The following is a 12971-nucleotide window of genomic DNA, read 5'->3' on the forward strand; positions in this document are numbered from 1 at the left end:
AGTGTAGAAGCAAAGGGGAGGGAAAGTAACAGATGGACTTGTGAGGATTAGAGGGAAATCTGTGTGGGTTTCTGATGGAAACTTACCCAAGACGATGAGAGAGTGATGAGTGAGCACAGAAGAAGGTAAAGGAAGAGAGTCTCTCCTCACGTCCCGACACTGTGAGTCTACGTTTTATTCCTATAATGATTACGATGTGTTTATTGATTTTGTGCAAGACAAAAAGTTGTATTATTTTATGAAAATCAAACTTTGCTTTACTGCGACATCATTTGTAGTGTATCAGTGTCGTACAAATGGGACCAGTTACTTATATTAACACACTTCTTCAGTACATTCATGTACATTTTAAATAACACAATGTTTGGTTATTAATGTTTACATAAAATTAGTTTGTGTGTTAAAAGCTTTATAATAAAGCCCCTTTATGCTTGCCTGTGGAACTGATGTGGACAAAGACCAAGAAATCACCACTAATATACTTTTAAACTGGTTAAATTGTTCTTAATTTAATTACTACTTCTTTTATGGAATCTAAAATGACATTTGTTCCTGTTACTGTTCTCCAAATCAAATGTTTTTTTCTGTTTTTGTTTAGCTTTTATTAATAATAATAAATTTAAAGCCATAAACTTTACCCTGTAGAGTGTTAATATTACTGGTAATACTGAGTGCATTGTTTGCAGTTTGGAATATAATTTGTACAACTACCAATATAATCATGACAGTTTTAAGGTACATTTTTTAGCTTGTGTTTTGAAAAAAAAACAACAAAAACTTTAGCCTGACCTGAACTAAACTGAAGAAATTGAGTGTCACTGAGGGGTCGCATTCACAAGAATTTACATACTTGTGTTCACAGTGATTAAAATTAAATCAGTTCATCCTTGTAGACATTTATAAATTAAAGAAAGATGAACAATCTCAAAACATAACATCTCCAGACATGGCTATTTCTAGTGCAGAGGCATAAAAATAATGGTTACCAAGAGCATAAAAATAATGGTTACCAAGAATGAAGCCCTGTGGTACACCACAAATGAAAGAAGCTGAGGAAAATGTAATAATAATGACATACATTATTGATCCCCTTGGGGAAATTGCAGTTGGACAGCTGCCAGACAGCATGTCAGCGTTACTACAGGGTTTCGGTGTCTTGTCCAAGGACACCTCAGCAAGTAGCCAGGACGAACCGGGAATTTAACCACTCACCCTGGGGTTCGCAGACAACTGCTCTACCACCAAGCCAGACTGAAAAGAAGCTGTTAGTCAAATATTATTAAAACCTATTTTGAGCAGATCCTTGAATGTTACAGCATTGTCATCGCTTAAAGTAAAAATCCTGTGGTCCACATCAAACGCAGTTATCTAAAACCACCAGAAAGGTAGTATGGGATAAAAGATAAGTGTAACTTCATTAGTGCTAGACTCAAATACTTCAAGAACGATGGCAGGATGGTGAATATTAATCCAGATGTTTGCCTCTGCCTCCCTTCTCTCCCTCAGGTGGTTGTTCAGGCAAAGACAGCGTGAGAGTCATTGGGCATTAATCTCATCCACCTCACCCAAGATTAACACAGATTATTACCAGGCAAGTCCAGCGGTACAACGGAGATCTTGGACTAATCACTCCTTCATGAGCTCAATCTCTTCCCAGAGAGGTGGAGGAACAGGCTAAAGAACAAGATGTGCCCTTAGAAAGGGACTGATTAGTTGGAGGATCCACACATTAAGATTTAGACATTTATCCTCATGCAGGAGATCATGAGAAAACCAAATCAGATCCGAGATATGAGTCATGATGGCATTGGAAGGATGGGGTAAAGTGGAAGATTGCTGAGTGGACTCAAACACCTCACCTGGCTCTAACATCAGGAACACAGAAGACTATTTATATCAGAAGAACTGCTTTTCTCCATAACACTGTTTTTCTTTGAGTGACATCAGGAGAAGAGCTGGAGTTCCTCCTGGAACCTCGGGCCCACACATCTTTCTCTTTATCTTTCTTGCTGGACGTGATTAAACCAGCATTTCATCTTTCCCCTACTTCACCATCCTCTGACCTCTGGTCATTGACTGTTTTGCCTTTCTGAACCCCCCCACCCACTCTCCATCTCGCTACTGGACCTCTGTTCCAACTTCCCCTCTGACCTTTGTCCCACTTCTCAAACATCCCTAATCCCTTTCCTTGCTTCCTCTCTCTTGTCTCCTGTCTACTATCAATCTGAATCACTGCAACACTTCACTTGACATCATGGTGTCACGGAAGCCTCTCCACCTCTTTGGTCCTCATCCTGATTGGTCAACAAGCTCTTGAAGGAATTTTGAGCCACTGTGAAGTAAAGCTGGTTATTACTACCATCACCTTTCTTTGAGCAACCATGCTGGAGAAAATGTCCAGGCGCAACCGCTCCCTGTTGTCCCTGTCCCTCACCTCCCTGGCCCTCACCTTGTCCGTCTTGGCTTTCTGCACCTCCTACTGGTGCGAGGGAACACACAAGGTGGTGAAGCCACTCTGCCTGTCGCCGGTCAAGATGAAGAACTGCGGGAAGAACAACAGCCAACCGTACGTCACAGGTAAAGATGGAAAATACCGTCAACAACTCTCTTTAAAAGTCACTCAACAGCCAGGGAAGGTCTTGTTTTTCTATCATTTAATATCGACACCTTAATTCAGCACTTTGTTGAAACCAGTTTGGTAGAAATTACAGCTTCAAGTCTGCTTGTGCGAGTCTCTTCAATCCTTTCACATCTGGACGTGTGCAGTTCATCATATTTGTCCTGACACAGTTTCATAATCACTGAAATTCTAGTTTTAATAACAAAACCTGGTGATTCCCGAAGCCTGTGCGACTGATTAATCTCACTACAGTATTGCAACAACTTAAAAATTCACAAATTAGTTTTCTCTTCTGTAAACCAACTAAAAAACGACTGCTGACTTCTTCATTAGCCCTTAAACTAGATCTGGTGACCTGAAGAATAGAGAGTGTCTTAAAGCGTGTTTAATCAACGTGTATGTAAATGAGTTGAAGACTTTCTATATTTTTATTGCTTCCTGTATTCGAGCATTTTACACTGACGTGACTGACTGAGATTCACATAATCCCAGATTTGTTGCTAATCTCAGAACTTTGTATCTGCAGCTGTTTTATCTGTCTCATCTTTCAAGACTAAGCCTATTTGTTTGCATGTCGTATTCAATTTTCACTACACAGAAAAAACACAGATTACCTAAAGAACTGTGTTTCGGGGCTGGATTGTGTTACACGCTGTGACCCACAGGAGACCTGCTGTGGGATTAACGTCAGAGTTTCTTGGCACATCGTCCACAAAACTATGTTGTAATGAATGTCTCTTTCCTCCTTTTCTGCACCTCTGCTCTCCTTACATATGGACACGTATTCTTTCTGTCTACTTTCATTACTCTCCACCCAGAGGCTCCAACCTCAGACCCCAAGAACCTGGCCTACAATGTGACACTCTCTCCGCAGCAGAAACAAGAGCAGGACAGGTTAAATAAGGAGCAGCTGGCCAACGCTGTCCACTACATCTGGGAGACGGGCGAGGACAAGTACATGCTGCGTTACTTCCACACGGGCTTCTGGCTGTCCTGTGAGAAACACAATGAAGGTCAGTGAATATAGTTCCAGTGTAAAACAGCTGGGCTCGCACAAAAGGATGTTTGGAAGCTCCTCGGTGTGGGAGGGCACAAGTAAGCACACACTTTCACTAGTTTGTTGAACACACGAGTGTGTTGACCAAAATTTGTTTAGTATGGAAGTCTGAAAAGTTATTACATGGACCCAAAGGCCCAGTCCAAAACACACACTATTAATGACCCTTTAACGTCATTCTGTCCCAAAACCAACTTATTACATGATATAAACCTTGAGTTTGTGTAATTTCAGAGTCTACAAACAATGCAATGCAAACAACATGCTTTGCTTTAATTAACATAATGTGCCTACATGAGACAGAAAAACAATATTTAATCCAGTCTACTCAGATGACCTACGGACTCATGTTCATCGTCACCAGGATGTTTATACCTCAACTTTCTCTACCTCTTTTCTTTCCTGATGTTTGTCAGGTGATGATCAGGAAGAAAAGTGTCGCAGCTTTATTGAGCTAACACCAGGAGAGACCCAAGGTCAGCACAAGGTTTTTATTTTTTACCAAATCAGAAATCATAAAAAACAACCTGTACTCTAACCCAACAAGTCTTTTTCTCCTCCTTTGTTTTTCCCACCCCGGCTTCCAGATGTCCTCTGGCTGGCTGTCATCAGTGAGTTCATGTACATCGGTCTGCTGGGCATGGGCCTCCTGCTGATGTGTGTGGAGGCAATTTGTCTCTGTGCCAAGAGGAAGATGAACGCCCTCAAGATCAACGCCTATGCTGCCATGTGCACCGTCCTCTCAGGTAATGACACTCTGTTCAGTCGCTCTCTCACCATGTGTCAGTGTCTGTTCAAGAAAACAGGACTCTTCCAAAGCTGGTTCTGGTTTCATGATAATTCCTTTCTCCTCATTTTTAAAAATGTGCCTTCGTTATTTGTCTCTCCTCAGGTTTGATGGGGATGGTAGCTCATATGATGTACACCACGGTGTTTCAGATGACTGTCAGCATTGGGCCCAAAGACTGGAGACCACAGGACTGGGACTACGGGTGGTCCTTTGCGTATGTTTGGATTTTTACCCAATTTATTTATTTAATAATTCCCAATATAGGAAGAAAAATCAATGTTGCATGCTAGCATGTTCCATTAGCTCCTATCTACAGTAGTTGTCCTTTACTGCAAGCAATGTCTACGTCATCAAACTTGAGTGAGCATGAAATAGTTAGGCAGACACTTTACTGACATTTTCCCAAACCCTTCCTCTTATCTTCGCAGCCTGGCGTGGCTGTCGTTCAGCTGCTGCATGGCAGCTGCAGTGGTCACGCTCAACTCCTACACCAAGACCATCATCGAGATGAAGCACCGGGCCCGGGTGAGGCTAGACGAGGTCCGAGCTGCCACTTGTGCCCCTTCCTATGACGAGGTTGTTCGGGGTGGTGGCGGAGGAGTTTACTCCGTCAACCAGCTGATTCAGCTCGGCCAACAAGGAGCACTCATAGATCCACTGTGGCCCAGAGGAGTGGGACCAGCTGTTGGACCGCTGCCATGCGGCACAGGGGGAACGATGCTCGTTGGTGGAGGAGCTGGAGGGAATGGAGTTAAAATAGGAGGAATGGGTGTGGGAACAGCTGGAGCACTTGGAGGAGCTGGAGTTTGTGGGGGTAGGTTGGTGGACCCTTGTGGTGTGGTGGTGGTAGAAGGATGTGGTGCCGAAGGATGTGAAGATTGCGAACGGGAGATGGACGAAATGGATTACACTTTGCAGGAGGACAGAGATGGTTCTCTCTGCTAATAATATGAAGAACAGTGACGAACATGTTGTCAGGATCGTCTCTACACGTAATAAGTGAATGAAACTACATTAAAAGACTGAAAGACAAACATTCAAAAGGTTTTGTTACTATAAAAAGTAGCAAGGTGCTTTTCTCGACCACGACAGGCAGAAAGACTCACAGCTCTGATACATTCAGCGTGTTTACATGTACTCACATCATCAGTCCAGTATTCATTGTCCTTTTAAATCTCCAAATCTGTCAACAATTGCTGAGTGGCTTGAAATCTCCATAGAATTGAGGGTTCAGCACTAGAAGCAACTTATTTCTACTACTTGACTAATAATGTTAAAAATTATGTCTTTCTGAACCTTCAAAAGGTAAATTACTAGATTTCTTAATACACAACAGCGTCCTAAACCCCACAGTTTTTACTGAGCTGCACTGTTGATGAACACGGTTCTTAATTTCTGGCTGGAGACCAAACAACACACTGTACATGTATAAAGTGGTTCAAATGTGAACGTACATATTTCTTTTCTAAAGTGTGGTATTGATTGTGAAATCTTTTTTAAAATACTGTTGATACTTGCCCAGTCCATTTAAGGTACGTTTTTATCAGGAAGTTCTACTGCATGTTTCATTATTAACTTTGTGAGACAGATATTTTCAGGCTGGATATGAAACATAAACCATTTTTATTTAAATGTCAATTTTTGCAAAGAGAAAACAAGTGTCAGTTTTCTTATTTGTGTGTAAATCCAGCCTTAAAATGACAACTTCAGGGATGATGTGATGTGATTAAAGTGAGTTTTACAAAAGAAAAACTGTAAAAAAAAAAACTGTGGAAATGACATTACATTAAGAAACATTACATTTTGAATGTAATGCATGGAGGATTTCTTGAGTATGGTGATAAATAAAAACCAATAACATGAAATGTGTTCTCTTCACAGACACTTACTATATTAAGTCCCTCATAGAAGCATCAATAAAGACAAAGAACCACTGGATGGTCTCTTTTTAAAATAGTATATTGATTATGTGTTTTGTGTTATATTCAACATTCTGTATCTTGGTGACAGAAAGGTGAAATAACTTATACATTTAAGTCACTTTCTTGTCTAAGATTTTATGCCATAATGGGTCAATATACTCAGTTTTGCACTATAGTCAGCATATTGTTAGAGCATTACATTACAACATTATTAACATTACAGCTTTATACGATTGTTTCTAACTGTACAGAACTAATAGAAAAACACATGAGGTGACAAGTGTTGAAATAAACCTATTTACAGTTTTACTACCTTAAATTTATGTCCAAAAGAAAACTGGAACAACAAGAATCAAAGATTGGAGCAACTGAGAGATTTGGAAGTTAAAGACAGATGCTTTCAAATGCCGGGCAGAAGATTATGTCAATAATCTCCCCAGTCAGGGGAATAACTGAGAGAGGGAGACTGACATATTATAGGCAGTGAAGCAGAGATAAACAGGGTTGTCAGGTCACTGAGCAGTATAAGAGGAGTAATTAAAAATGGAAATTAAGAGACTGAATTATACAACAGTTTATATAAGATATATATATAAGCCTCACACATCACTGAATAATTCAGGTGATTTTTTACCTTTGTTCCCGTTTTACTCAAAAACAACCAATAACATAAAGAAACATGAAGGGGTTAATAAAAAAATGAGTTTTTAGTAACACAACTACCACACACATATTTTCACTTTATGTTTTTTAGAAAAGTTTCAGCTTCTGATTCCTAGTTTATATTAATTAATTCTAATTAAATGTAATTAATTTAAACTATTATTACACCATATAGATGATCCAATAAATTCAATTATGGAATCTTTTTCGATCAACGAAGCTCCATGAGAAGTGATGATTATATTTTGGAAGAACACCACCAAGTGATGTCACTTTAAAGAACAACGTAGCAGATGTCTCTCAGGAAGTGGAGCAAAGAAAGTAAACCAGGTCTTTATATTATGAAACAATATTAATCTTTTATATAGAGAGTATTATCTGTGTTTGTCTTGTGTAAATTAAGAATGCCATTGTAAAACAGGACAGATGTGAACATCTGGAGACTTTGGGACAAATGAAGGGTTTGGTTTAGAAACCTAGAAGATTTTTTAAACAAAGCTAAATAAATTGGATTTTATCTGAATGAAAGACTCATTTGCTAACATATAGTAATGTCTATCTAATCAAGATTTGTGTCAAGATCAACAGACGGATTATAATAGAATAGAGGTGGGTGGATTTTCAATATGCTGCTCACATACAGGTACAGTTAAAAATCTAAGCAGTAATATCTTTCCACAAACAATCTCCTGGATTATCCTCAAATCTCAGTGCGAACATGGGAAATAGTTCCTAATCAAAACTATTCACAGTGGCCTATGAGGATTATCCCATGAAAAGAGTTTCCAAATGAAATTTCTCTGTTTGTAGTAGCAATCATACCAGTCGCAGACAATTAGAGATTAGTTTGAGACAGCAGTGCAGTGCACTTAGTGTGATCTGGTCAAAAAGTGTGTTGAACACCAGTTTTGGGTACTAACACTTTAGTTACCAACCGAACAAAGAAGACGTCCAGCTGCTGTGATTCAACGTCCACATAACCTTCAAGATTCAAGATTCAATCTTTATCTTTATCTTTTGTTTTACCAATGATAAGTTTTAGATGGTTGAGTCCAAACCAGTCCAAACATCTCCACCCTGAATACTTCATACAAATGCGAAGTCATCAGTAGATGAGGTAGTCTAGGATCCACAAAATCAGTATCCTCACTAAGCCCCGAGGCTTGTCCATGTGGGTGTAGGTGCGATGGAGCAGATGTATGATGGCGTCATCCACTCCAACTTGGGGTTGATAGGCAAACTGGAGGGGGTCAAGTGAGGGTTTGACCAGAAATCGGAGGGACTCCAGGATCAGCCTCTCAAAAGCCTTCATAATGTGTGATGTCAGAGCCAATGGTCTGAAGTCATAGAGGACTCTGGGACGTGGCGTCTTACAAGAGGAACTCTCTCCAGGTGCAGGCTCCGTCTTAAGATATGTTGGATGATTTGAGACTGTCACATACTGTATATTCAAGTATCTTCAATACAAAAGCCAACATTGAAAATTATACACTATTTAATTAACTCTATTGATCAATTTTATCGAATATCTGCATTTTTTAGCAACTTTTAAATCATCAAGTATAATAAGAGCAAACATATCATAATACACACAAATATTTTGGTTACTTAAACATAACTGAGTTCTTCTCTGAACTAAATTGTACAGAAATGAAGTTTTTATTGTACAATGCAGGAATAGCTAGAACAACGCTTAACAGTAAGAGACGCTGAAAAGAGATGGGTTTTAAAAAAAATCTAAATCTTTCTTCAGTAATATAATAAGAATAATGTAATGTAATTTTAGAGCCTGGTCATTTTCTTATAGTAATCCTTCCTTTAAGCCCTAATACTGAAGTGAATTTGGAGCTTTGGTAGTTTTGGTTTTCACAGAACTGTCAATCAAGCTTTTTTTTTCCCATATGTGATAGGATTATTCATTGTATTTGCTGAAATGTAAAATGCCTGCATGTTCTATTTTTACATGCATTAATTGGTTGAGCTATTCAAGAATTGTGTCTCAAGCCACAATGAACTGTGTTAAACCAAACCATGTTTCTATAACCTAAATTATCAAATCATACTGATCCAGGTTACACTGAGGTTTTTGCTGTTATTAGCACAGCACTATATCACATTGTACTAAAGTCTCTATAAAGATTAACATAATAAACTAATAAACTGAATGAGAGGCAGAACAGAGCACATTAAACTTTATTACCATTTTATGGATTTGTTTTATTTAATTTATTGTAAAGGGAAGTCCAGGATCAACACTTATACGTTTTACATGTTGCAGTACATGAACACACCTATTTTCCATTGAGCACCACTTAACTAGAACATAAACTATGTGGGATTGTGCCACATAGATGAAGTGAACACAACATTAGTAACAGGTACCTCCTGCACTTACTGCAGTTTAACCATGAGCTCTATCTTGATCAGGTTTTTAAAAAAGCATCCCAGAGCGAAGTTAAAGACTACAGAAACCATTTGCTGCCTGGTAGAGAAGAAAAAACATGAGAACGATATTTTATCTAATGCAAACGTCAGATGTACAGATGTTAATCATAATAAAATGTGTGCCTGACTTACTAAATCACACCTTCATCATGTACTCTTCTTAATAAATGTAAACTATATAATGACTGTTGGTTTCAGAAACATTGGATGTCCTTCATCTATCATAATTTGGGAAAAAGCAGAAAAGCATGTGCAAATTTTATTTACATTTGGGATAGTGTCACATGTGTACGAGGGAATATTTGACAATGCAACCTTCAAATAGAAGCTCCTCTGAAACTGTAAAATTTGTAAATAGTTGCTATGGTAACTGCAATCACAGGTAACCTAGGGGAACTCAGCCCTGCTTTCTGGTTTTTAAAGCAGAGTAGTGCAGCAGCATGAGTTGGTAAGAAAAGTTAACAATCCCTGCAGGAGATTCTGTAGGATGATTTCATTTTCAAGTGAGATACCTGCTATGTGTTCACAATTTGTACAGGTACTTTCAGGAGAATAAAGGGTAAAGTGGAAGAGGTGATAATCAAGAAAGATTGAATAAAATGGATCTGTTGGATAGAAGAGTTACTTTAAAGGCTGATACTGAATCAAACGAAGAGCTTCATCGTTGTCCAACACTCCCTGGATGAACTCTCCTTCTGCCACTCGATCTAGAGAAAAAAAGAAATGCTGTCTTAAATCATTCTGTATGCAGATGATATAGTAATTTAGTGTATACTTCATTTTGTAATGCAAATAAACATTTCATGGCATCATTTTTCAAAAATAGTTAAGGTAGAGTATTAATTGCTACTACCTTAAAATCACATGTTGAACCTATCCTTTGTTCAACTTTGAAATGTGAGTTTGCACAGTCATCTAATGGAAACTGTACTATCTGTTGTGTTTGACATGGCAACGCCATTAGTCTAGTTATTTTAGCCCAGTCTTTCACTATTAGATTTACAAACTGTGGCACTGCTCACTGTCAATTGTTTATACAAATAGTTTTCATGAATATTTCTTGGGGCAGTTTTTGTTGCATTGCAATTTTTAAAGACAACTTCACGTTTATCTCACCATTTTCGCCCTTCTCAAAGAAGTTCCAGAGTTTATCTGCCCTCTTCTCAGCTGTACTTTCATCTTCAGGCAAATCAGCCAGGTCTTCCTTGGGAATCAGCTTGAAAATGGCCTAATAGAAAAAACAGTAGACATACATTGATCAGAGGTTGTAGATCATGGTCTGTGAATGCTTTGCAATGTTTGATTGTTTTTTCTCACATTTTACTTAAATATTACTACTGAGTGTCCTTATTATTAGCTCTTTTCTCAGGTGTCATACCTCAAATTAATATGAATTCTACCACTATAAATTCATAATTACAAAAAGGGTGAAACTATCTCACCTAAATCCTCCTCCTTTAATCTCAGTCAGTTTGTCACGTCTATGAGCTGATAATGTGTTTCCAGACAAAAATGGCAACAAAACTGATGGAGTCCCACAGATTAACCAACCAGCTTTTTAACCTCTCTGGCTTTGTTCTTTGATTATATGACTTCTAATCATTTAAATTAAAATCTAGTGATTGTAAATAGGCCTGCAAAGCAAACTGAAAAATAAAGGGTTTTTTTCAGTCTGTTGCAATTGAGTGAAAGATTGGGTTAGTAGAACACTTTGACAGTAACATACTTACTACAGACCACTCCTGTCTAATTTTCTTAACTTGGTGAAGCACCAACAGATTAGATCTCTATTTCAAGAATTTCAGAAAAATTAATGAATATTCTAATCATATATGGAAAATCCTAAGCAGGATAGGTCAGTGCTTTGGGGAAGAGCTCACAATTTACTGCAACTACTTAAGGAACTGGGAACACTACTACATTACTGGAGAAAATGACCAGGCTGTCAAGTCAGAGACCTGAGAACGGTCTTATTTAGACACTACTGTCAGACTAAAGAAGATTTAGTTTTGTTTTGTCTCTTGCTGTTAACTTTATGTAGTCTTTCAATAAAAAAATAATATTAAAAAAATAGTAGATATAATATAATTTACTGCCACATTTGCCCTTGAAATGTGATTCAAAGAAGGACATATAAGCCAGTTATGTTTGGCGTTAAATGTGTATTGTTGAAATATTTGATAAAGATTACCAACACTAACTTTTGTATTAAAGTCACTATAAGACACAATATGTGCTCATCTTATATGCGGATGATACCATTGTTTATGTGCTAATGCATATTCTACAGCATCTGCTGGTATCCATGTTTTACCTAAAATTGTTTAGATTACTGAGTCTTATATTTATTTATTTTGCTAATTTGAGCTTGAAATCTTCTTCATTTAGATTTAACAATCCTCCTGAAACTTTCTCTCTCTGTTCTCTTTGTATATGTCCATCTATCCTCACTCCAAAGTCATTGAATAACTTAGCTCTAATTTTATCCTAAACTGTTCAGCTTAAGTTAAAATCTAATCCTGTATTTAAAAAAGGTTACCTAACAAAGGTAAGTCCATGACTTGAGCTTTCAATGCTGTAGTTAAATTTGGGGACAGAGAAGTCCGTGTTCTACTGGTGAGCTCTTTAAAGCCTGCCATTGCCTGGCCTTTTTCTGGAAGCAACTAAAGGATATAGTATAAATCTGGTTCATATCAACTTGCTGCTCAATCCAGACTCATTTATCTAGACACTTCCAGTCTTATAAAACCCTATAGCTAATTACAGCTAGTCAGATGATGGTGACCACAAGCAGCACTGTATGTTGAAAATAGAAGTGTGGCTTATAGATTTAAGTGTTAAATATCAGGGTATCAGGGTAAATATCAGGTGCTTTTGCTTGCAAAATGATTTCATCTGTACCCAGTGCAGATGCAAGGAAATATCTTGAGATCTTGAAAATGTTAGTGATGCTTCTACTTAACTGCAAACACTACTTTTCTAAAACTCACCGTGCAAATTTCCTTGACCTCTGACTTGGTGATGTATCCATTCTTGTCCACATCGAACAGTGAGAAGGCCCACTCCAGTTTCCTGGTGGTCTTGCCTGTTGATGTCATGTGGAGAGCAATGATGTACTCCTTGAAGTCCAGGGTGCCATCGTCGTTTGTGTCAAAGGAGCGGAAGACATGTTGAGCATACGTATTAGCGTCACTGTCTGGGAAGAACTTGCTGTAGATGGTCTGAAACTCCTCTTTCGAGATACGGCCTGATGGACACTGCCTTTGGAAGTTTCCGTACCACTGGACAATCTCAGTCTCTGAGAACTTGGTGTTGAGCTTCAGATCCTCCAGGATCTCCTTGGATACAGCGCCACTCTTGCTATTACCCATTGTTGGTGGTGTTGGTGATGTTTTATATATACACTATACCAAAGTGTGACTTTATGGCTCTTGAGCTTTTCTAAAGCAGTTAACACAACTTAGGCAACTTAGG

General features: G+C 38.3%; 2 protein-coding genes across 2 annotated transcripts; one reads left to right on the top strand and one right to left on the bottom strand.

Annotated features, from left to right (window-relative positions):
* Positions 1-2381: 2381 nt before the first annotated feature.
* Positions 2382-5412, top strand: si:ch211-232m10.6 (uncharacterized protein LOC572203 homolog). The gene is made up of 6 exons (XM_026348022.1): positions 2382-2577; positions 3439-3633; positions 4094-4153; positions 4265-4423; positions 4570-4681; positions 4896-5412. The coding sequence occupies exons 1-6, from the start codon at positions 2382-2384 to the stop codon at positions 5410-5412; spliced, it is 1239 nt and encodes a 412-aa protein (XP_026203807.1).
* Positions 5413-10118: 4706 nt separating this feature from the next.
* Positions 10119-12868, bottom strand: rcvrn3 (recoverin 3). The gene is made up of 3 exons (XM_026348042.1): positions 12488-12868; positions 10614-10725; positions 10119-10204 (listed from the first exon to the last, which is right to left on the bottom strand). Exons 1-3 carry the CDS (start codon positions 12866-12868, stop codon positions 10119-10121), a joined length of 579 nt encoding a protein of 192 aa, XP_026203827.1.
* Positions 12869-12971: the final 103 nt, after the last annotated feature.

The sequence above is a fragment of the Anabas testudineus genome, chromosome 11 (genome assembly GCF_900324465.2).
Source record: "Anabas testudineus chromosome 11, fAnaTes1.2, whole genome shotgun sequence".
Classification (NCBI taxonomy): domain Eukaryota; kingdom Metazoa; phylum Chordata; class Actinopteri; order Anabantiformes; family Anabantidae; genus Anabas; species Anabas testudineus.

Excerpts from the sequence above, each read along its gene's own strand:
- si:ch211-232m10.6 (XM_026348022.1), top strand. The coding sequence starts at position 2,382 with ATGCTGGAGAAAATGTCCAGGCGCAACCGCTCCCTGTTGTCCCTGTCC. Across the intron at positions 4,154-4,264 it reads AACACCAGGAGAGACCCAAG|ATGTCCTCTGGCTGGCTGTC; the intron begins GTCAGCACAAGG and ends CCCGGCTTCCAG. Across the intron at positions 4,682-4,895 it reads GACTACGGGTGGTCCTTTGC|CCTGGCGTGGCTGTCGTTCA; the intron begins GTATGTTTGGAT and ends TTATCTTCGCAG.
- rcvrn3 (XM_026348042.1), bottom strand. The coding sequence starts at position 12,868 with ATGGGTAATAGCAAGAGTGGCGCTGTATCCAAGGAGATCCTGGAGGAT. Across the intron at positions 10,726-12,487 it reads AGGTCAAGGAAATTTGCACG|GCCATTTTCAAGCTGATTCC; the intron begins GTGAGTTTTAGA and ends TTTTTCTATTAG. Across the intron at positions 10,205-10,613 it reads CTTTGAGAAGGGCGAAAATG|ATCGAGTGGCAGAAGGAGAG; the intron begins GTGAGATAAACG and ends TTTTTTCTCTAG.